This window comes from Tympanuchus pallidicinctus, unplaced genomic scaffold (genome assembly GCF_026119805.1).
Source record: "Tympanuchus pallidicinctus isolate F22 unplaced genomic scaffold, pur_lepc_1.0 scaffold24, whole genome shotgun sequence".
In the NCBI taxonomy this organism is placed as follows: domain Eukaryota; kingdom Metazoa; phylum Chordata; class Aves; order Galliformes; family Phasianidae; genus Tympanuchus; species Tympanuchus pallidicinctus.
This window is the reverse complement of record NW_026294741.1, coordinates 627,073-647,219: the sequence shown is the minus strand read 5'-3', so window position 1 is coordinate 647,219 and position 20,147 is coordinate 627,073. Positions and strand designations below refer to the sequence as shown.

At 44.7% G+C, this 20,147-nt stretch overlaps 1 protein-coding gene and 1 long non-coding RNA gene across 8 annotated transcripts in view; one reads left to right on the top strand and one right to left on the bottom strand.

Annotated features, from left to right (window-relative positions):
* Positions 1-13,619, top strand: part of SGSM2 (small G protein signaling modulator 2) — a 43,409-nt gene extending 29,790 nt beyond the window's left edge. For 3 of the 7 annotated variants that reach the window (XM_052688750.1, XM_052688752.1, XM_052688756.1), the window contains 12 exons: positions 1,489-1,639; positions 2,216-2,280; positions 2,722-2,867; positions 3,122-3,250; positions 4,830-5,027; positions 6,120-6,524; positions 7,345-7,469; positions 8,035-8,117; positions 8,593-8,702; positions 9,570-9,666; positions 10,104-10,271; positions 10,860-13,619. In XM_052688750.1, coding sequence (XP_052544710.1) covers positions 1,489-1,639; positions 2,216-2,280; positions 2,722-2,867; positions 3,122-3,250; positions 4,830-5,027; positions 6,120-6,524; positions 7,345-7,469; positions 8,035-8,117; positions 8,593-8,702; positions 9,570-9,666; positions 10,104-10,271; positions 10,860-10,948 — 1,766 coding nt within the window. In that variant the 3' untranslated portion in view covers positions 10,949-13,619. The remainder of the gene's footprint in view (positions 1-1,488; positions 1,640-2,215; positions 2,281-2,721; positions 2,868-3,121; positions 3,251-4,829; positions 5,028-6,119; positions 6,525-7,344; positions 7,470-8,034; positions 8,118-8,592; positions 8,703-9,569; positions 9,667-10,103; positions 10,272-10,859) is intronic. The other 4 variants (XM_052688754.1, XM_052688753.1, XM_052688757.1 and 1 more) reach the window with 2 other exon arrangements.
* LOC128083478 (uncharacterized) lies at positions 13,610-16,042 on the bottom strand. Its single transcript, XR_008208085.1, has 3 exons — positions 15,808-16,042; positions 15,247-15,354; positions 13,610-13,700 (listed from the first exon to the last, which is right to left on the bottom strand). It is a non-coding gene; the product is annotated as an uncharacterized LOC128083478 (long non-coding RNA).
* Positions 16,043-20,147: the final 4,105 nt, after the last annotated feature.

Genomic DNA, 20,147 nt, shown 5'->3' with positions numbered 1-20,147 from the left:
CAACGCTGTTGTAGCAGGTTTGCTGGCCATTTGCTTTTACATTTTGCAACATGCGCAATTTTTGCATGTAGCTGAAGTTACAGATAACACCACAACAGTTAAATAAAAGATGCTGTTCACTCTAATTCTTCATTAATTCTGGTACCTTTCATCTGAATCTTTAGGTTCTGTGGGGTTCTTTTCTTTGTTCTCTAAAATATAAATATATATAAATATATAAATTAAAGCTGGAAAAATCTACTTTTCTTGTCTGTAGAGGGGATGCAAAAAATAAGAACTAAAAATGTTTGCCCAATTGTTTTCATTTGAACCAAATGAGAAGCTGCAATAAATACTGGGTCATTCAGCTCCTTCCTGAAGAATTAAGGTGAAGAGCATTTTTTCATCACACTTTGTTTTGTGAAGTGAAATTACACATGACTGCTTCCGCATGAGCCTGTGCTTTTTCTGTTAACAAATGGTTTTACTCCCACTTCCTCCTCACCTATGCCCATTTTTTAATAGGCACTACTAAAATGCTTTCTGCTACCTTGATGTAAAATGCATGAGATGGTTTGGATTTGCCCCTACTACCACCCAACAAATGTATGTCTTAAAAGCACGGCCCAGGGGACTGGATTTTGCTTACAAATGTTAATTCAGTGGCATACGGTATTATGGCATTTGCCTTAATTTTAATCATGGGTGAGCTGAAAGGCCAGTTATTTATTTATTTATCATAATACAAAAAACCCACAAGTTCAAATGCCAGCTGGAACAGGTAAAGAGCTGAAGCCAAGCTTTATAAAGGCAACTGGTGTTTTTTTTTCTGTTGCCTTACTGAAGGTGGTTTAGAAAGCTAATAGATTTTGGTGATGACTCGAGAAGCCGCACTGTACTGCTGTGTGATTTCCTGCAGAGTGTCCTACTTTTACAACATGTTATTGATACTGGTAGGGCTTGAACTGTCCTGTGCTGCATGCTATAGGATCTGGTTCTAAGTCGGGGGGAAAGAAGCATCTTCTGAAAATAACTGAATCAATCAATTTTTATTTCTTTTTATGCTCGAACTTCACTCTAGCTGGACTAGCAGTTGCATGGCTGATTTGAGGAATTACAAAATGAAATTGTAAGACCTGAGTTCAATAGATCAGGCTAAACTATCTCTTCTAGCTATAAATAACGTTGGTGTTGCACAGGGACCAATTTTAGTTGTTAATGCAGCACTTGCTTCTGCTCTCTTGAAATATGGACTGGGATGTGTGCATGGGCATAAAAAGGGCAATGGTGAAGGGACTGGCCTCAAGTGAACATGCACAGCATGCTGCTAGTTTTAGGTGAAAGTGAGAGCAGCATTTCTGAGGTAACTAAGGTGGTGCTCTCTGCTTTTTGGAATCAAGGTTCAAAGCCTGCTAAGAAGTAAAGCATGAAGCCGTCAAGCTGCACAGAAGGCAGAAGGATGAGTAAGAATTGATGGCCTGCTCTTTTGTTTAATTTTTTCTTCCCTAGACACCAGTGAAATGATAGAGATGCAAGGTTTTGGGACAAACTTGCTTTCGTGGCAGCTGGAGCACTGCAGCCAAGGCTCCTCATGCATCTCCTGTTCAACAGGCAGCTCTCCCTACGATATACCCAGCTGTTGCAATTGCATCCACGACAGGTAAGCAAGCTGTGCAGAGAGCTCAACTGGGAAAACTTGTGCCACAGTTAAAAGCAGCAATGTTTTATTAGTTTCTGCAACAGAGATGAAGGACAACAGTTCAACAGTTTTCAAATAATTTCTGACCCAAAAAGATAAAGTTTTGTAGCAAGAAACTTAGTTTGTTGAAACTAACCTATTAAGTTAGACTCATATTTTGATTAAAAAAAAAAAATTGCAATGTGTTTTTGTTGGGTTTTTTTTGTTTGTTTTTTGTGTAGTTTTATGTAATTCGGCTCTAGAAGCATGATCTTTAACAAGCAATTAGCAACTGTAACAAAGGGCAGCAACTCATCTAGTTTGACAACCACCTTTACAATGCTCTGAAGCAGTTGTAGCTAAAGGCACCAGATTAATCTGTTTGGAGCCAAAATTCTAGTGGGAATCTGCTTCTTAAAGTTTTATTTCTAGTTGTTCCTTAGCTAAATAAATCGTAGCGCAGCGAAAGAATCCCTATGTGAAGATCATGGGGATCAGCAAGTTCACAATGGTTTGTGTCCCTGTGACCTAACATGTTCCCATAATGTGTCTCCACAGGACTCCATTAAAGATGCTGTGTGAAGGCATGAAGAGGCAAATAGTTTCCAGAGCCTTTTATGGATGTAAGCAAAGCTTCTTAGATCCAGTCCTTGTGAGACCATATGCTTACCTAGAAAAGATAATAGGTGTTTTAAAAAGGAGTCCAAACACAAACTTATTGTGAGTCAGATCAGCTCAGGACACTACATTGGTTGTGACACAAGTATCATAGCTTGGTAACTCAGTTATTTGTGGGTTTTAATATAGCAATGGGAGGAGCCGTGCTCAGTGCACAGTGTAACTTTACACTGCTGTATAATGCTCTGCTTGGATTTCACTTGTCTGCGTAAGACTGATTTAATCTTTGGCTCCATCGCAATTCTTCAGTTCTATACAGTACAAATGCAAGTTTATTTCAGGTAGGAGCATCAGTGGCAATTTTAAAATGTCACAGCTTGATCCTGAAGAGGCTGCTGATATTATATAGCTCCTTTTATAACAGTTCACCTCCTCCCCAACCGCAGGGCTTGCCTACTGCCGTCATTTGTCAACTGTGCGAACGCATCTGTCTGCCCTAGTGAACCACACCATTATCCCACCTGACAAGCCATCCAGCGCTGCAGGGGGCCTGACCAAAGAGGTCTGGAGCAAGTATCAGAAAGACAGAAAAGTAAGTCACAGAGTGCCTGACTTCTCATGGAACGAAGTCGATTTTATCTTTTGCTTCTCTGATGACAGCAAAGTTACCAATGAAATCCAAAGCAATTGATCTCATGATGACTCTAATCTATTAAAATTAGATTGTTTTCATAAAAGACACAACTTTATTGAACTGGATTTATTAGTCTCTATAGTTGGAATTCACTATATATAAGCATGCCTGAGGAAAATAAAGATGTATTCTTTTTCTCCTAACTGCTGCAGAATTACAAGGAGCTGGAACTGCTAAGAAAAGTTTATTATGGTGGAGTACAGCATGAGATTCGAAAGGAAGTATGGCCATTCTTGTTAGGTCACTATAAATTTGGCATGGCCAAAAAAGAAATGGACCAGGTAAGTACAAATTTCTGGGGATAAGAATTATATTTGCATAACAAGTTTTGTTTTCTAAGTAGCTAAAGTGTTAGCTTTTATTACGGTGTAATATTCCAAAGGCAAAATGCTACCGAGTGACAGGTTAATTTGAAATAACTGCTCTATTTACATGATAGTGTGTCTGTCTGTGTGAACCTCAGATGGAGCTGTTTGAATAGCTCAGATGGAAGTCAAGCCACAACTCACGAATTCTAGCCCCAGCTTTGTAGAGCGCATGCATTTATACAGCTAGAACACTAGAGATTTAACAAGAAGAGCTAAATACTGAGTCAGTATATAAAAAAGGAATCACAGTAAATTTAGAAAGACATGTTGCAAGGTGTAAATAATTGAACTGCAGAATACGGGCTCCTACGGGCAGTTATTTTCCCTGAATTCATTCCATACTGTGCATACAGTGCTTCAAACCTTATCTGGAATTCTTATGAGCCACTCAACACCAGTAATAAGTAATAGTAGTGACACACCTCAAAGAAGTGGACGCTACTGGATGCTAAATAAAGCATACAATTGAATCTGAGAGCCTATTAAGTGAAAAAGAAGGGAACAGTCATAACATCAGCACATATGGGAATCTTTTCACGTCCTCAACTGAAGTCATCATGGGTGATTGATCACCTTTGCCTTCTGATGGTATTTTTGCAGTCCGTCAGCATCTGGGGGACTCCAAAGCATGGCTGTCTTCCAGCCTTCCACTCACAGTTGTATTTTGTTGATGTATGACTCTGCAGCTGCCTCAGGTGACAAGAAGCCTGCAGCTCTTGGCATGAATGCTCTGGTGGCCACTCCAACCAGCAGAGCCTGGAGCCAACTCACAACAGTGTTTTCTCTTTCACTCTTGACAAGTGACAGAGTAGTGAAATTACTACGTGTCCTTTAACAGCTCAAGGGGGGTTTGCCCTTGTTTTCAGCAGAAGCTAGCAGTGGCAAAAAACAGTTTTATTGCTACAGGAACCAGAGTGGTTGGCTCTGACCATGTGCAGCATACTATGCTATGTGAGCAGGGATCTCTACTATTCAGGACTCTGTTCCACCATGTAATTCTGTACAAGCAGATGTCAACAAACCTATGACCTGGAATTCATTGCAAGAGCTGTGTTAGAGGTGGAATAGAGGAGAAAAAAAAAAGAAAAAATGGAAACAGAGATGTTAAGAATAATCCAACTAAAGCCAGCTATTGCTCCATCAGATTGCATTTGACTTGTGTGTAAGGTTTCACAATGGAAGTCAGTGACATCTTTAGCTCTTCCCTGAATACTGAAGTGCTGTTGATATCAGACACAGGTATTTATATTAATCTTTTCTGGTGTTTTCAGTGGTAGTTTATTCCCTGCAGTAAAAATCCAACTGTCTTTCCTTTGCAACAGCTTACTGTTCCCGTGTCATTGTGTTTTCAAGTGATTTGTGCTCTAGCAAGAGGGCCTCAGGACCCTTTGGGCTGTTTGAGATATTACATTTGCTTTAGTTCTCCCCTTCTAGCTTCTGTTTGTTTTTAATGCTGTCTTTCCAGGAGGACCAGCATTTCAGTATCTATCAGTCTGTCTGTCCACAGGTGGATGAAGAGATTGCTCTCCGATATCAGAAGGTTATGGCTGAGTGGAAGGCTTGTGAGGTCATCGTAAAGCAGCGAGAGAAGGAATCACATTCTGCCACGTTGGCCAAGTTTTCTTCGGGCAGCAGCATTGACAGCCATGTCCAGCGGCTGATTCACAGGGACTCCACCATCAGCAATGATGTAAGTGTGCTTCCCAGAACTTGTATGATGCAGGCTGTGTGTGTGTGGTGGGAGCTAATATGTGCACAGGTTAACAGCACACAGATCGTCAGTCTGGAGCTGCTTAAATCCTATATGGAGCTTAAAGCAGTAGCCTCTCTGTGATACAGCAAAGAGCAGGTTTGTATTTTGGGTAATCTACAGCTGTTCTTGAACCTCCCTAAGGGGCTCTAAGGTTCACCTGCTACAGGTCCTTCTCTCAGTAGTGGAATAGCCTTCTAGATCTCTTATTTGTGGGTCCTTTTTCAAATTCAGTGCAGGAGCAGAAGACTGCTGCTGTTAAAGCATATCTTTGATTCTGTCCTGTACATGATTGAGAAGTTGAGTGTAATTTATTTTGGGAGAGGGGATCTTTGTCAATGTAGATTAAGATGCTATGCAGTGAAAAGGCAGACTTGAGTTTACACCTTGGTGAATAAGCAAGAAAGGAGTTTCTTGAGTATAGTCACATCGTTGAAAAGGAGAGCTTTCCTGAGGTTCCTGTGCCAAAAGCATCTCTGGCCATTTGCTACTTAAACAGACTTGAAATAGTTACCAGACACATATTGAAATAGTAACCTGATAGTTAACTGATTTCACTAAGGCAAGAGAGAATAGGCTCTCTTTAAAGATGAGGTAAAGTATTTGCATTGTTCAAGTAATCTGAAGGCCAATCTTGACTTCAACACTAGGTAAACTGAACTCAGGTATGTTGGTCCCCTTCAAGGATAACTTAGAATGGCCACAAGCTTTTAGCGTTGGTGTTGCAAGTGGTGAAGCTTTACTGCTTTAAGAGGTTTTTCTAATTGAAGATTGTGAAAGGTGAGACATCATTGGAGGAGACAGACACAAAGTTGTGAATTGGTATTATTTTTAGACTTACGGTTTCTGAATAAAGAATGAAGAGTTTTGCATGCATGGAAGCTCTATTAATTTTGGTCTTGTTCACTAGAGTAATGGAGTTATTTCACTCTTGTGGTTGGAGATTCGTTGGCTACATTCATGTTTACTGCTTCTCTCTTCTCCTCTGCTTTACCTGAATATTTTTTTTCCCCTTTCCTCATCCACCTTAAGGTCTTTATATCTGTAGATGAAACAGATTCAGCAGAACGAGACTCAAAATGTCAAGATGACCCAGCTTTCACTGTGGTATCTGCCGACACACCGGCAGCAGTAGCTGCTGTAGAGCAGCAGTCTGTAGAGTTCGACTCCCCTGACTCTGGGCTGCCATCCTCACGGAACTACTCTGTGGCCTCGGGCATCCTGTCCAGTATTGATGATGGGCAGAGCGTCTCCTTTGAAGATGGGGCTGAAGAAGAAACCAGTGCTGACGTGGAAAGGACTGATCCAGACACAGCACCTATGCAGAAAGCCAAGTCAGCTGTGCCGCAGCCTCAGGCCTCAGTAGCAGAAGAGCAGGTGTGCTCCCAGGTGGATTATTTAATGGACGTTGCTTCTGTCTGTGCTGCATCTTACACAGTAAGTCACAACTTACATACCATCACCTCTCTTTTAATGGCAAGCACTTATATGAGATTTCAGATAGGATTTAACAGTGACAGTCTCAAACTAGAACTGCGTGTGGTGGGAGGATAATGGAGGATCTTTGCATTCTGATATTTTTGTCTAGATTTTGAGATGAACAGTTAAAAAATTTGTCTTTGAGTGGAATAGCAAGGAAAGAATGTGGTGCAGATCTAGTAGCTAAAAATTTTGATGGAGGATAGGACACCAATTATGAGATTTCAGTGTCACCTGTGATTGAACTCAAAGGGAAATCCCCATTTAATCAACTAAACAACCTACATCTAAAGACTCCACCATCTCCACTGGCATCACTGTCGACAGATTAGTAACTGAGGTTCTGTTTCTGTTTTGTTCTTGGAGCTGTTGAACTAGACATAACCCTTTGTAAAGAGCACAGGCTTGAGCCACTTACCAGTGAACTTATGTTCAGATTTTTAGTTTTTGATGGTAATTGAGTTGTTCTGTGCTCTCCAAAATCCTAAGTATAATTTTACTTTTTCTGGTCTGTTGATTCTTAAAAGTGAATCTGTGCCTGGGACTGTTCAAAGCTCAGTTACAGCCACTGCTGATGGACATTCTCCTCCTTAGTGCCACTGAGGCAGTGATCAGTTGGAGTCAACCCTGAGCTGTGGAGAGGAGAAAAAGACATGAACTCTTCTACAGCTCCATGCTCCCTGCTTATCATCACTATCTAAATGAAATCTGTCTAAAAGTGATACCACATCCTGCATCTGACTGAACAGCAGATCTAACTTGAACTTTTCTCTTATAGATAGAATTACTGGACACTGTTGCCTTAAATTTGCACAGAATTGATAAGGATGTCCAGAGGTGTGACCGGAATTACTGGTATTTTACTGCTGATAATCTGGAAAAACTCCGCAATGTTATGTGCAGGTAGGACAGCTTGTAAAGTGCATTACTTTTCACATCTGTCACAAACCATAAAATATATTAGCCTGTAAAAAAATCTTATTTACTAATTTAAAAGAGCGTGAAAGAAGAAGGAATGGCAAGTTAGAAAGTGTAGATACAACAGATGGCTCAGGTTGGGAATGCAGACTTGAGAAGTCTTGTTTCTGTCTCATGAGACAGACCTCAGAGCCCATCGGCCACTTTGGACTGTTCCTTAATGTACCACTGGCTTTGGTTTCCTACTCATGCAGGTAATGTAGCCGTACTGTAATGGGGTCCTGTGAGGATGAACAGATGCAGTGTTGAGGGATATCTACTGGAGTAGACAGGAAGGAGGTCTTCAGATCAGACAGAAGTACTGCCGTTTTGTACTAATGAGTTGGAAAAACAGAATTGTCAGAAAATTTCTAAACCTTAACATTATTTTTATGGAACATCATGCTTCCCAGAGGAGTTGGGTCTTACATGCAAGACAAAGCCTTGAGGTGTAGGCAAAGCAAGAGAATTTTTTTAATCCTATTATCTCTTGTGTTTCTTCTTCCTACAGTTATGTTTGGGAGCACCTAGAAGTTGGTTATGTCCAAGGCATGTGTGACCTCCTGGCTCCTTTGATGGTTATACTCGACAATGGTAGGAAGGGTTTTCTTTTGGAACATAGTATTTTTTGGGAGACCTCTTTATAACTGCTGTTTTCGAGGCATGTTTTAAGTAATGCTAGCTCATTAGGAAGAACAAAGCTCTTAGCTGCGTTTTCTCTAGGTGAGGTTGTTGCTGAAATGACAGTCCTGAGTATATCAGGGATTACCTGCTTAATGACCAACTTCCAGATTAAATTTTACTAGACTTTCAAAGCAGCCATGTTCCTGCAGCTGCTGAAGAAGGAAGCTTAACCTCAAGCTGTGTTGTTTAGAAGCATGGCTAAGAAAAGTGGTCCAGATTCTACTGTCTTCCATTTCATCTAAATACTGACGATGGGGGTAGGGGACAGAAAAGGAGAAAAGCCTTTTTTTTTTTTTTTTGGCCCTGCTGTACATTAGTTTGGATCAAGGAAGTTAGAAGACTTGCAACAATTAAGTGTTCTGCATTATATGTACTGTATCTGCAGACCAACTGGCTTACAGCTGCTTCAGCCACCTGATGAAAAGGATGAGCCAGAACTTCCCCAACGGAGGTGCTATGGACACACACTTTGCCAACATGCGGTCTCTAATCCAAGTGAGTCTTTCTGAATTCTGTTTAAATGAAGTTGAGGTTGTTTCAGAGGCTGAGGGCTGCCATGATGCCATAGCGAAAGACAGGACCTCCGCTGATGGGTTCCTGGCCACCTGGTACTTCGGAGCTGGGGAAGATACTTATGCACCCCAAGCTGATTTCCTGCTTCTCAGGGGGCAGCAGTTGCTGTCACAATAAAGAGTATGTATTACAGCAGGTCAGTTCAGGTTAACCTGACTGAGCTCTTCAGACTTCTGCCTCCATTACAGCAGCTGCACCATGGAAGGACTCACATTTGTGGCTCAGTCCAGCTGTAACTGAAGTCAAGGAGTCGCATTAATATCCATTCCTACATTGCTTTTGGAAGAGAAAACACTGATATTTGTGGGAAAAAAAGAAATTACAGATTTATAGACTATAGCTTTATTTGTGCTTACACAGTATGCTTACTGAATGGTTTTTGGTTGCGAGAATTATCTGGATAAGCCATTATTTGGTTTCATAGGTGGTAAATTAAAAAAAAAATGAACATTTATAATGAAAGCAGAGATTTGTTTAACGAAGAAGAGAGTCAGGGTGGAAAACACAAGCAGCAAACGCAGCTGCAGCATTTCTGTTGAGAAGCAAAAGCAAGACAAGAGGATGGCACCCTCATTATCTGGCTGTACTACACATTTCAGACATCTATCAGACATCTGGCAAGTTTGGGGCAGCTACACCACTGGCATTTTACAAATGCATAATAAAGGCAGCTGCTCAGAATAACTATAGGATCAGCTGATAAAGAGCAGCACAAGACTTCAGCCTCTAACACCTCTGATCCTGGCTACTTTCAGACAAGATACCGACATCTGATGTTTTGCATTTTAGATTCTGGACTCGGAGCTTTTTGAACTGATGCATCAGAATGGGGATTACACTCACTTTTACTTCTGCTATCGCTGGTTCCTGCTGGACTTTAAAAGAGGTAATAATGTTTTATGCCTGTGGAGTTATGCAAAACTGAGTGTACCTATGTCTGGCTGTAGCAAAATGTTTTTATGAGGGACAGCTCAGTAGCTGTTGGACTCTGCTGAGCGATGTACTTTCTATACTAGGAGGACCTCTGCTATGCACTCAGACTCAGAGTCTGCCATGTAGCCCTAACTGCAGCACGCGGGCCCACCTGGGCATCTTTTGGGGTTAAGTCACACCACTACACCTACACTCTTTCTTAATTTTCAGTTGCCATACCTGCACTGATAAATGACAGAAGTTGGCTGGAGGAGAAAGGGAGAGGGAAAAGGAGGTGTTATCACATGCAATTGTTTTCTGCATAAGGCCTGAAAGACATCATAGAGAGGGGTGGGGAGAAATGGTCAATTTGAATAATCAGATGCTCTTGTAATGTTTATTCCCATTCAGAATTGTTGTACGAGGATGTATTTACAGTGTGGGAAGTAATTTGGGCTGCAAAGCACATCTCTTCAGAACATTTTGTCCTTTTCATTGCCTTAGCACTTGTGGAAGTTTACCGAGAGATTATCCGTGATAACAACATGGACTTCACTGATATCATCAAGTTTTTTAATGGTAAGAGACATATTTTAGGAAAGACGTTGCGATAAACAGCAAGTGGCCGCAGTCTGCTGCTCTCCCTTACTCTGACAAACCATCTGCAGTTGTTCAGTGTCCCTGCTGTTGTGAAAGCCCCTGTTCATTTTAAGTTGAGAATCTCTTACTGCTTCAGTCACGTTGCTTTCCATGTGCATGAAGAGCTCAGGTTTTCATGTACTTGCTGAAGATCCAACCTGCCCCACAAACAGCAGTGCCTGTTTTCCTAAAAGGTTCTGCACCTTTATGTTTTTAGAGCCCAAGAGGGCTGTTCCCAGGCACGGGTGGGTACCAACCTCCCATTCCTGTTCTGTGGTCATAAGGGACTGTGATTTTTTGCAGCAAGAGAACTGACACCTGAAGGATTAGCTTTTGGTGCCAGGACCTGTGGCTCTAAGGGATTCATTTACTTATTCCTCTTTAATTCTAAAAACCTAAATCACTGCCAATACTTCTGTTCTGGTGCTCATGTAACATTAATTAATCAATGCTAACATGACAGCAATATCAATACTAGAGAAATGTTCCTGCCATGGACAGTTAAAAATGGTTGTCTGTGTCTTTTAGAAATGGCAGAACATCACAATGCCCAGGAAATACTGAGGATAGCAAGAGACCTTGTCTACAAAGTGCAGACATTGATTGAAAATAAGTGATCATTGTGGGCCTTGCTGTGAGCTACTGGATGGAGCATTTCTTGCACTGTAACTTCAAAATGGTGTTTTAATTGCATCTTCCATGTAATGTAATAAATAACCAGATTTGTAATACTTTTAAAAATGAACTTTTCCTTCACCAGAGGGAGTTTGTGTTTAATAGTCCTTGTTACACTCAACTTTGTATTTCAGAACAGAATCTTTTTGCATTCTCTTATTTCTCTCTCTCTAGAAGACTGTCTCCTTACATAACTGAGATACTAAAAAGGGGGTATTTGACATATTAGAACATTTATATTTTGACTTACTGCACCTTTTGTGCTCTGCCAGAATTTTTTGAAGAGGTAAGGCCTGATCTGCTAGAAGTGGGGCAAGCACTGATCTGGGTCCATGGAAGAGCACATCTGTGGGCTCAGTTCACAGACTCTCTCTTGAACATGGAAGAGAAATGCATACGTAGATCCTGTTGCTAAAAAATTCATACTTACATTCAGAATATTTAGCAAGTAAAATAAGATTAACAACTGGGAGAATAGCCTTACAGTAAGTAACAGGGTTAAAGATGAGCAGTGAAGACCTGGCAGTGCTGGCTAAAACATTGGTTAGCCTTTGCTGCCTCGCTCATGCTGGTGAGTGTTCATGGCCTACATATGCCACAAACTTGCCCTTATTTTACTTTGCAAACTTACTTGGCAAGTACTCCCAGATGACAAATCTGCCTAATATAGCTCAGGTTAACACAGCTTAAGCACATAGAAACAGTTTCCTTGCTCATGTTAGCAAATCCCACGCTCTTTGCATCTGTGCAGAGTCCCATAAAGTTCAGGTCCTACTTACAGAGCAGACACTGCACAGCCTCGCCTCCTCCTGTTCATTTACTGCAGACTACTGACCTCCTCCTCCCCCCTGCTCTGGGAGGACTTCCCTTGGGATCCTGCAAACACAAACCAGGCATTTGTTAACTCATGCAAGTCTTGGTACTTGCCAGATTAAGCAGTAGAAATTGTTGCACAGGATCCATTTTACTGTCATGCTGTGCTGGTTTGTAGAGCTGCCCCTGCACACGCTGTGGCAGTTCTGTGCCTTTTCTGTTAGTGCTTGGCTGCATGCTTCCAGTAGCAGTGTGTATTTTAACCCATCTTCTATAGAGAGCAAAAGTGACTTGGCTGGGGCTCAGCCGTGGAGCTGTCTGTTGTTATCCTAGCACTTCATCACACTATATAAAATTTATCACCTGTACTCTTACTGCTTTCCCAGCACGTGTTGTATTTAGGTGTATCTCTGTGTCAGCCAGAGAGAGGAAGGGAGCAGCTTTTTACTAATGGGATTAGCTGTAGATTTCATGGATTGGTGTGACCTGTGCTCCCAGAAAACTCAGTGTCTCCATTTTAAGTATTCCTGCCTTTGCTACTGAATCTCAGTGATAAAGTTTGAATTTTTTCCCTTTTTAAAACATCATTCAGAGCAGGCTGGGTTACACAGCTTTGTTTCCATTGAGCCTCTCAGGCTGTCATCAAAAGCAGCTGTCAACTCAGATGAGCTTCTAAAATCAGATTTGAGTAAAACAGGCGTAGGGAATCAAATTACTCTGTCCAAAGACTTCAGCCCTGGCTGGTGACTCCCCTCCTATTACCATACAAGTAGTGAGCAGTTCCTCCTGCTTGTGCAATAGATGTGTAATGCCTTTAGGTCCTACTGAGCTGAACGTTGCTCGCACAAGCAAGAGGAAGATTTGATTCTACAAGTGTCATCTGTGCTTAGTTCTCTTTTTATAACTGAAGTAAAATAAAAACAATAAATACTATTCCAAAAGGGGGCATTAAAAAAAAACAGGCAGCATGCTTTTTAACTAATAATCGAGCGCTTAAAGTGGTCTCTGAACATTCGATGGGAGGGTAAAGTAAAACACCAGTTTGTCTCTGCCCTCATTTCCACACTGCCAGGTGTCACTCAGGTGCTGCCCCAAAGCCAGACTGTGACACCAGCAGTGCAGGCAGCACCATGTGGGTCCCCCCTCACTGCAGCAGAACCAACCTGCAGCTCTGCACTCAGTCACAGCGCAGAAGTGAGAACAGATGAGCCTACAGAACTCTGAAAAAAGGTGCAGAGGAGGAGGGTTAGAAGGAAACCCCCTCCCTGTGCATAATGTGCTAAAGTAATTAGTGGGAATGGGAGGAGGAGGAAAGCTGTGATTGATAAGCTGTACTCCTCACCCACCACACGTCCAGCAGTTAGAGTGCACTCAGGATGAGAAGCCAAGAAGTTGTACTGCAGGCATGCTCACAGTCTGACCTCACCATTACAGCTGCACGTCATGCTTCTCACAGGGCAGAGCATGGCTGCTGAAAGGTCTGAAAACGCTTCAGTTTGTGCCTGCCTGTTGTCTGAAGAGTGAAGTACTAAAAAAAATGAGCAAAAAAGCCCTCCAATATACAGAGCCTGAGGAAATGATGTAAGAAATAAAACTGCACTATTTTTCTTTGTTGGGAATGTACTATACAAATCTATTTAAAAAATATCTGCAAAGTTTGTTGTATTTGTTACAATGTTCTGTCTAGTTGTATTTTATGAATATTGTGTATTAACTTATTTTTGTCAAGAGCAGACTATTCTCTTTATTGCTCAATTATATTTAAATGTAACATATAAATAAATACTTACTGTCGAGGCATTCTGTGGAGATCTTTGGAAACAATTTCTCAGCCCAAAGGGACCTTCAGAGACAGAACAGGGAGCCGTGGGGACAGGCTGTCTGTAAGGAGCGGGATGCACAATTAACATCTCTGTGATGAGCTCACAAAGGCGTTGCACTAAGCAGCATTTCTGAAGGTCGCTGCCGAGCAGCTGCTCACGGCCCTTACGTGACTTCCAGCACAGATGTAAGTCACACACAGAGCCCAGCAGGCGCTGAGCTGCAGCCAGCACAGCCTTGGAGGAGTGTGAACAGAGTAGGCCTGCGACAAGTGCTAAGAAATAACAGTCTCAGGCCTGATCGTGCTGCAGCTAACGTTAAAAAAATCTATCCTGGAAGCCAGCAGTGCTGTTAGATCCTCCTCCATCACTCCCTGTTTGTCCTCCAAAGCCCCCGCAAGACTCCTCCTGCAGTTCCTGTCCCTCTCCCCAAGCTCGTTGCCTTGCTGCTCATCTGCTGCCATCAGGTTTGGCAGAGATCGTTCTTCCACATTTTCAGGCCACCTTTGTTTGTGTTTCTGCTGGGAGCTCTGCCCAGAGGTGGCTCCCACAGAGCAAAGGAGAGCTTTCCCAACCCATCGCCTGGGAAGCCAGAAGCACCAACAGCCTCTGGCTGCAGCGCATGCAGTCCCTCAGCCATCACTGCTGGCTGTTAGAGCTGTTAACCACGTATTCACCCTCACACAAGAACATAAGCCCTCTGAAATGGATCTGGGGACACGTTGGCTTAAATGATCTTCCAGTGCTTGTGTCCTTCCCCTTCAACTTGTCACTTTGCTTTCTTTTCTACAGGGCCTTCTTAGTACCAGCGTCCCCCTCACGCACCCCAACCACTCTTCTGCAAGCTCTCAGAAGCTTTTGAGCTAGATATTACAACTTAGAAAGCTGTCCCCCAAAGCTGCAGAGTCCCTGCAGCAACCGGAATTCATTTCAGCAAAACGCAGCATCCCAGACAAGTTTCATCACACTGAAACTCTCACTGCTACCCACTGCTAGCAGAAATTAAAAAAAAAAAAAAAAAAAAACACAACAAAAAAAGCCCACAGATCTCCCCTGCTTCCTGCTCTCTTTTCTGTAACCCAGACTCAGCCTGAGCAGCCTGCTTGGTTAAGTTTCAGTATCTCATTTTGCCAAACACAGCAACCTGGGCCCTTACAGTTCACTGCCACATGTCACTGCAGCCTGTTAAGTCAGTCCCAGGTCTGCCTTCCACCTTCAGAAGCTGTACCCATCTAGAAATGCTGTACAGTTTCACAAGCAAAATTTTAAAAAGTAGCAAAAAACCCAAAAGCAATAAAACAGCAAAACTTCCTCCAGATCCCAAAGGCCCTCTGACATCACTGCCTTCAGCAGGAACACCTCCCCAGCACCAGCCCTCAGCACCACAGCCACCTTTGGATGAGCTGCCTGCCACAGCTGGGCCCACACATCCATTTCCTTCCGATGGTCTCCCAGAGGATCTCCCTGCCCCTCCTGAACAGCTCCAAAGATGACTCTGAGGAGGCTGAGACTGGGGGTGTTCAGAGGCTTTGTGACTATTTCTGCTCCACAAACCCAGCGCCCAGGCACAGTCCTGACACCACTCGGAGCAGCAGCCCAGCACGTACCCATGCAATGCAGAGGAAACAAGCAAGCAAGAGATAATGCTCTGTGCCTCAGGCCTCAGCCAAGCACTGCTACCATTAACAGCTCCCCTCCACAGCTTTTAAAAATTCCTAGGAGGGAGAGAACAAGCAATGAAATGAACAGTGATGGAAGAGCTCTGCCTCACCTGGCACACCAGGTATGCATCACAGCAGTGCAACCGTGGCACTGTGAGATGGAAGAAAGCAAGCCCAGGCAGTTCCCAGCACGCCTCAGCAATGACACTTTTGATTATTTGCATTATTTTTAAGCCTTCAGTTTTTCATTTGATTCTGATGTATGCTTGGACATAACAGTTGCTACCCCTCTGTGAGGTTTTATGAACTTACAAGCCCTGCACTGTGCTTTTTTTTTTTTTTCCCCCCCCTCCACCAAGTCCCACCTCCCTGCAACCCCAGAACAGCATGACGTGATGGAAAGTACAGCAAAAACAGCATGGTTGCAAAGCCCTTGGCTGCAGCAAATGAGAATAAGTCCAAATGCAGCAGCTATGGACACAGAAACAAAGGAAAAGAGCTGCTTACCTTTGGAAGGTCTCAGGTAGGCAAGGATCTCTAGCGAGATATCCTCACCTCCACTGCCAACCTCTAAATGAAGTCTGAGAAGGGGTGGATGCTGGCTCCAGCCCTCCTGGTCATTCAGTACATTGCACACAGCTGAGATCCCCTGGTCTGGCCTTGCCTTCCTACCAGGTGCTCCATCACTGCTTCAAGCTGTGACTTAGCATTTTCACTATGCCCCCACACAACAGCCACACTAAAACATTCTTACTCCACCTTACCCTGAACCCCCCTCCCTCCTGTCATTCATTGACCCAAGCTCATTAGACATCAGGTGGTTCCCTCTGAAGGTGGGGAGGGGGGTGGACGTGAAGAAGCCAAAATAGTTTTTGAGGAATGCAGGTAGAATAAGATCTCCTTATAAAGAGCTGCTAATCAAGTGTCATAGCAATTGCAGCTGCTGGCTTCTGCGAGCCCAGCCAAGCCTCCTGTCCACACAGGTGTAGTTGAGGCAGCATCAGGTGGCACAGCTGAACAATCACCAGCACAACTTTGAATCCTGCTGCATTTGGTTTTTCATCCCAAAAAGCCACTGTTTCCCTTTTCAGAATGTTTTAGTTGGATCTACTGTAAGATCTGACCAGAGAACCAATTCTAAGCACTGAGATGAAAAGTATTCTGCACATAAAGCATGTAGACAAGAGAGGGGATAGGTCATTTCATACCCATAGGAGCAAATTACTGGGATACCCTGACTATCTAATAGCACCTAATTAACCAAACTCAGTGTTGGCACCTCCTGAAGGAGGCTAAAAAACAGCACAGTGATGTCTGAGCAAAAGGCCCTTATGAGCAGTTCAGAAATCAACTTGGGTGTAATTAAGAGCATTTGAGAGAACGGTACCCCACGTGCACACAGCTGGAGCAGCGTGGTGTGACCTGGCTTACCTGGCTCTCAGTCTGCGCTCAAAGGACCCAGGAGGCTTTTCTCAAAACCTGAGACATCCAACTTGCTGATCTGCAGGAGAGAGCATTCATATCTCAGCTAGGTGAAGCAGGTTTAGCCAAGCTGCATTTCCAGTTCCTCATCTCACAGGCATGGATGCTGCAGAGCCCCTCTCCCAGAGCACCCGCAGGAGCGCCCCCAGCCCAGCGCTGGATGGCGCCGTCCCCAGGAGCCAAAGCCTCACCTGGCACACGTGGTCACAGCGCCGATGGCATCATCGGCCAGCCTTCCCCCTTCGACAGGCATTACATTTCTTCTTCCACATTTCTACATCTTCTTTAAAGGATGCCAGTAAATTAATGCTGCTTTGCTGATCAGTGTTCGAGTAATATCGATTTTCCAAGTTTTGATACACTCTGGGGCCGGAAAGGAGCGGTCGCTCCCAGCCGAGAGCAGCACAGCACGGCCGGCCCGGAGCAGCAGGAGCAGCGCTGGGCTCAGCCTGGCGGCGGCTCTGCAGCTGATGAGCAACGGCACAACGTTTAGGAGAAGACTGAGAGAAAAGTCTGCGTAATTAGAAAGTGACAAAGGAAGCGAAATATTTGCATGCAAAGCGCGAGGATGGAAGGCAGAATCCCGCATTTCGTTTCTCCCCGCGGCCGCCGTTACGGGAGCGGCCGCCTTTTGCAAGCGGCCCCGCCTGCTCGGATCCCGGCGGCAGCGCTCCGCCGCAGCCGCGCACGGAACGATCCGTGTTTGCTTTGCAGCTCGCATGGCACGCGCGGCTCCCGCAGCGCGGCTCTGTCGGAACGGCGCGATGCTCCCCGCACGGCTCGCGGTGCCGCTCCGCTGCGCTGCCCTTCACCTCGCGGCACCGCCGGCTGCTCCCCGCCCGGGGCTCCGCGGGAGCTCCCACCGCAGGGCAGCTCGGCCCGCAGCGCCGAACGCAGACGCGAAAACACCTGCGGCTGCCCGGGCCTTCTGCTGGCACGGCCGCGCTGAGCGCAGCTGCACGCACGGGGCGGGCCGGGCGCCCGGTGCTCTGAGCTCCGTGCCCGGTGCCGCCCGGGAGCACAACGCGGCCATCCGGGGAGGGCCGGAGCCTCAGAGCTGCTCGGGAGAAGCCCCGTTCTCTTTTTTAATGCGGCACGGTTACCAGTAACTAAGATTATTCAACAACAGAAGAGATTTCTTGTAAACTTTGTATTTATTATTTTTTTTTGGGACAAATTAGATCTTCTGAATCCCCAAGTGTACACATATATTTATTTATATATAGCTTTCTCCATAGGGAAAACACATATATCAAAGGAGGAGAGACATTTCTAAAGTGCCCCTTGTTATACAGTACTGAACATTTCTAAGAGCATGAGCACAAATCTGCGGTTTCTGGGCAGGAATGACAGCCGTGGGGAAAGGGCTGCACCTCGCCGTGTCCCACAGAACAGAAGTTGGCCAGCTTTAAAACACAACAGAAACGAAGAAATGCTTCTCGCAGCCACAGAGAAGGCAAAGAATTTCAGTGCTGACGGCCAAAAGATGGGTCGGCTGCTGGCAGGACGAGCCTTGGAGGGTGAAGGTTTGCATCGAGGGTGGGAGACAGTGCTGAGGGGGAGAAGCTGACAGCAGAGCAGGGCAAAGTGACACCGCCACAGCGGGAGGAGGGAGGGAGGCAGGGGGAGCACGACCACGGGGAAAAGGCCATTAATAATCCACCGGGAAGTCACTGCCCGCATCAAAGAGAACAGGAACCCTTCTCTCACTCTACACTCTGTGCAGCTCAGTATGGCTGTGCTGCCGCCAGTGAGCCAGCATCAGCTCTCATGGGATAAGAAGCCAATGGAATTAAGGTGGGAGTCAAGTTTTTCAATACAAGAAGCCGTCATGCAGAACTGCACATAACAAGAGCAGAATGGTGCGTGCTGCCCCTGTGCCTCCCTGCCAGCGCCTGCAGAACAGGATCCACATCCAGGTGCTGAAGGGGCTTCTGGTGCTCCTTTGCTGTTGTGCTCACAGCAGCCACACGCTGCTGAGTTCCCAATCTGGGCTTTTTCTCCTTCAAAAGCTCAGCCATCGCTGGCCAGAAATGAGGCTTCCTGCCCCCATTCTGTAATTTCACATGGCTCTGCGAGGTGGAACAGCAAAGAACGGCAGAGGCCACTTCCTCCTCCTCCAAACAGCTGCAGAAGACAAAGCCATGCCTAAGGAGATGACCCTGTTGTGTTCATTTCTCAGTGTTCTCTGATGAAGAGCGACTGTCCCAGTATTAATGACCATCTCTAGAAACACCAGCTGAAGGTCCCATGGGCACACAGAACACGGCTCTCGTGGCCAAGCACCTGAACATACAACAGAGACAGTAAAGACCTGGCAACTCTCATCCTACTGAAACGTGATTGAGATAAAGGAAACCGTACAGATTCTGCTGTAGGAACTGTGCTAACAGCAGAGGCGAGAGCTTCCTCAACTTGAGGGTGAAAGAAAACAATAGAGCATTAACTACTGAGCAACTCAGGGCTTAATAAATACAGATTTGATGCAACTCTCAGCCATGTCTACTCAGAAGGCACAATCACACTTTCCGTATGCAGTAATCACTGCTGCCTCCAGCACAGTTTCAGTGATAGCAGGGACAGTACAGAACCGGCAAGCTTTTTTCATTGTACCCCTGGCACAGCTATCCACAGCCAGGCAAAAGTCCTGCTGGAGCCTACGGGCGTTCTGGGCACACTACAGACCAAGCTTTCCAAGATCTGTGGAAGATCTCGACGCAGAACCAGTTAGCTGGCGAGCAATGAAGTGGCCTCATGGCTGCTGAAGCCTGTCTTACCTCCTCCTGTGAATGGGTGTCGTTTCCAACACGGGTTGGATGCTAGCAGGGAGCGTCCTCTCATCCTGCCTGAAGGAGAACGTCCACTGGCTACAACAGGGATTTTGCCTGCATCGAGGACTGCAGGGCTTTTGTTTTTAGAAAGGAAGATGGAAAAGAGATCATTAAGAGTAGTACTACATGCAAAATGGTGCAAGGAACAGACAGACCATTAACAGTAGTGCTATAGACAAAACGGTGCTCGGAGCAGAATAAGTCAGCAATAAAACACACCCAAAGCAAACTCCCCAGCAGGGACCAGCACACAGTCAGTATTCCTCACCTCGTGACTCAGTGGGAGTTTGCCATTAACTGCAACGAGACCTCACTACCATTAGAGATGGAACAAGAGTTACTTAGGATGCCGAGTTTCTTTGGTGCGCGTCCCACTGCAGTCTGTAAGACACACTGTCAGGTTATGCATACTGAGCTCATACTGTTCTCCTACAATAGACTAGATTTTTTTTTCCCCAAAAAGAAAAAAAAAAAAGGTACCGAAATTGCTTGCACTTTGGAAGATACCACATGCACGTTTATCACTTCTCTAAT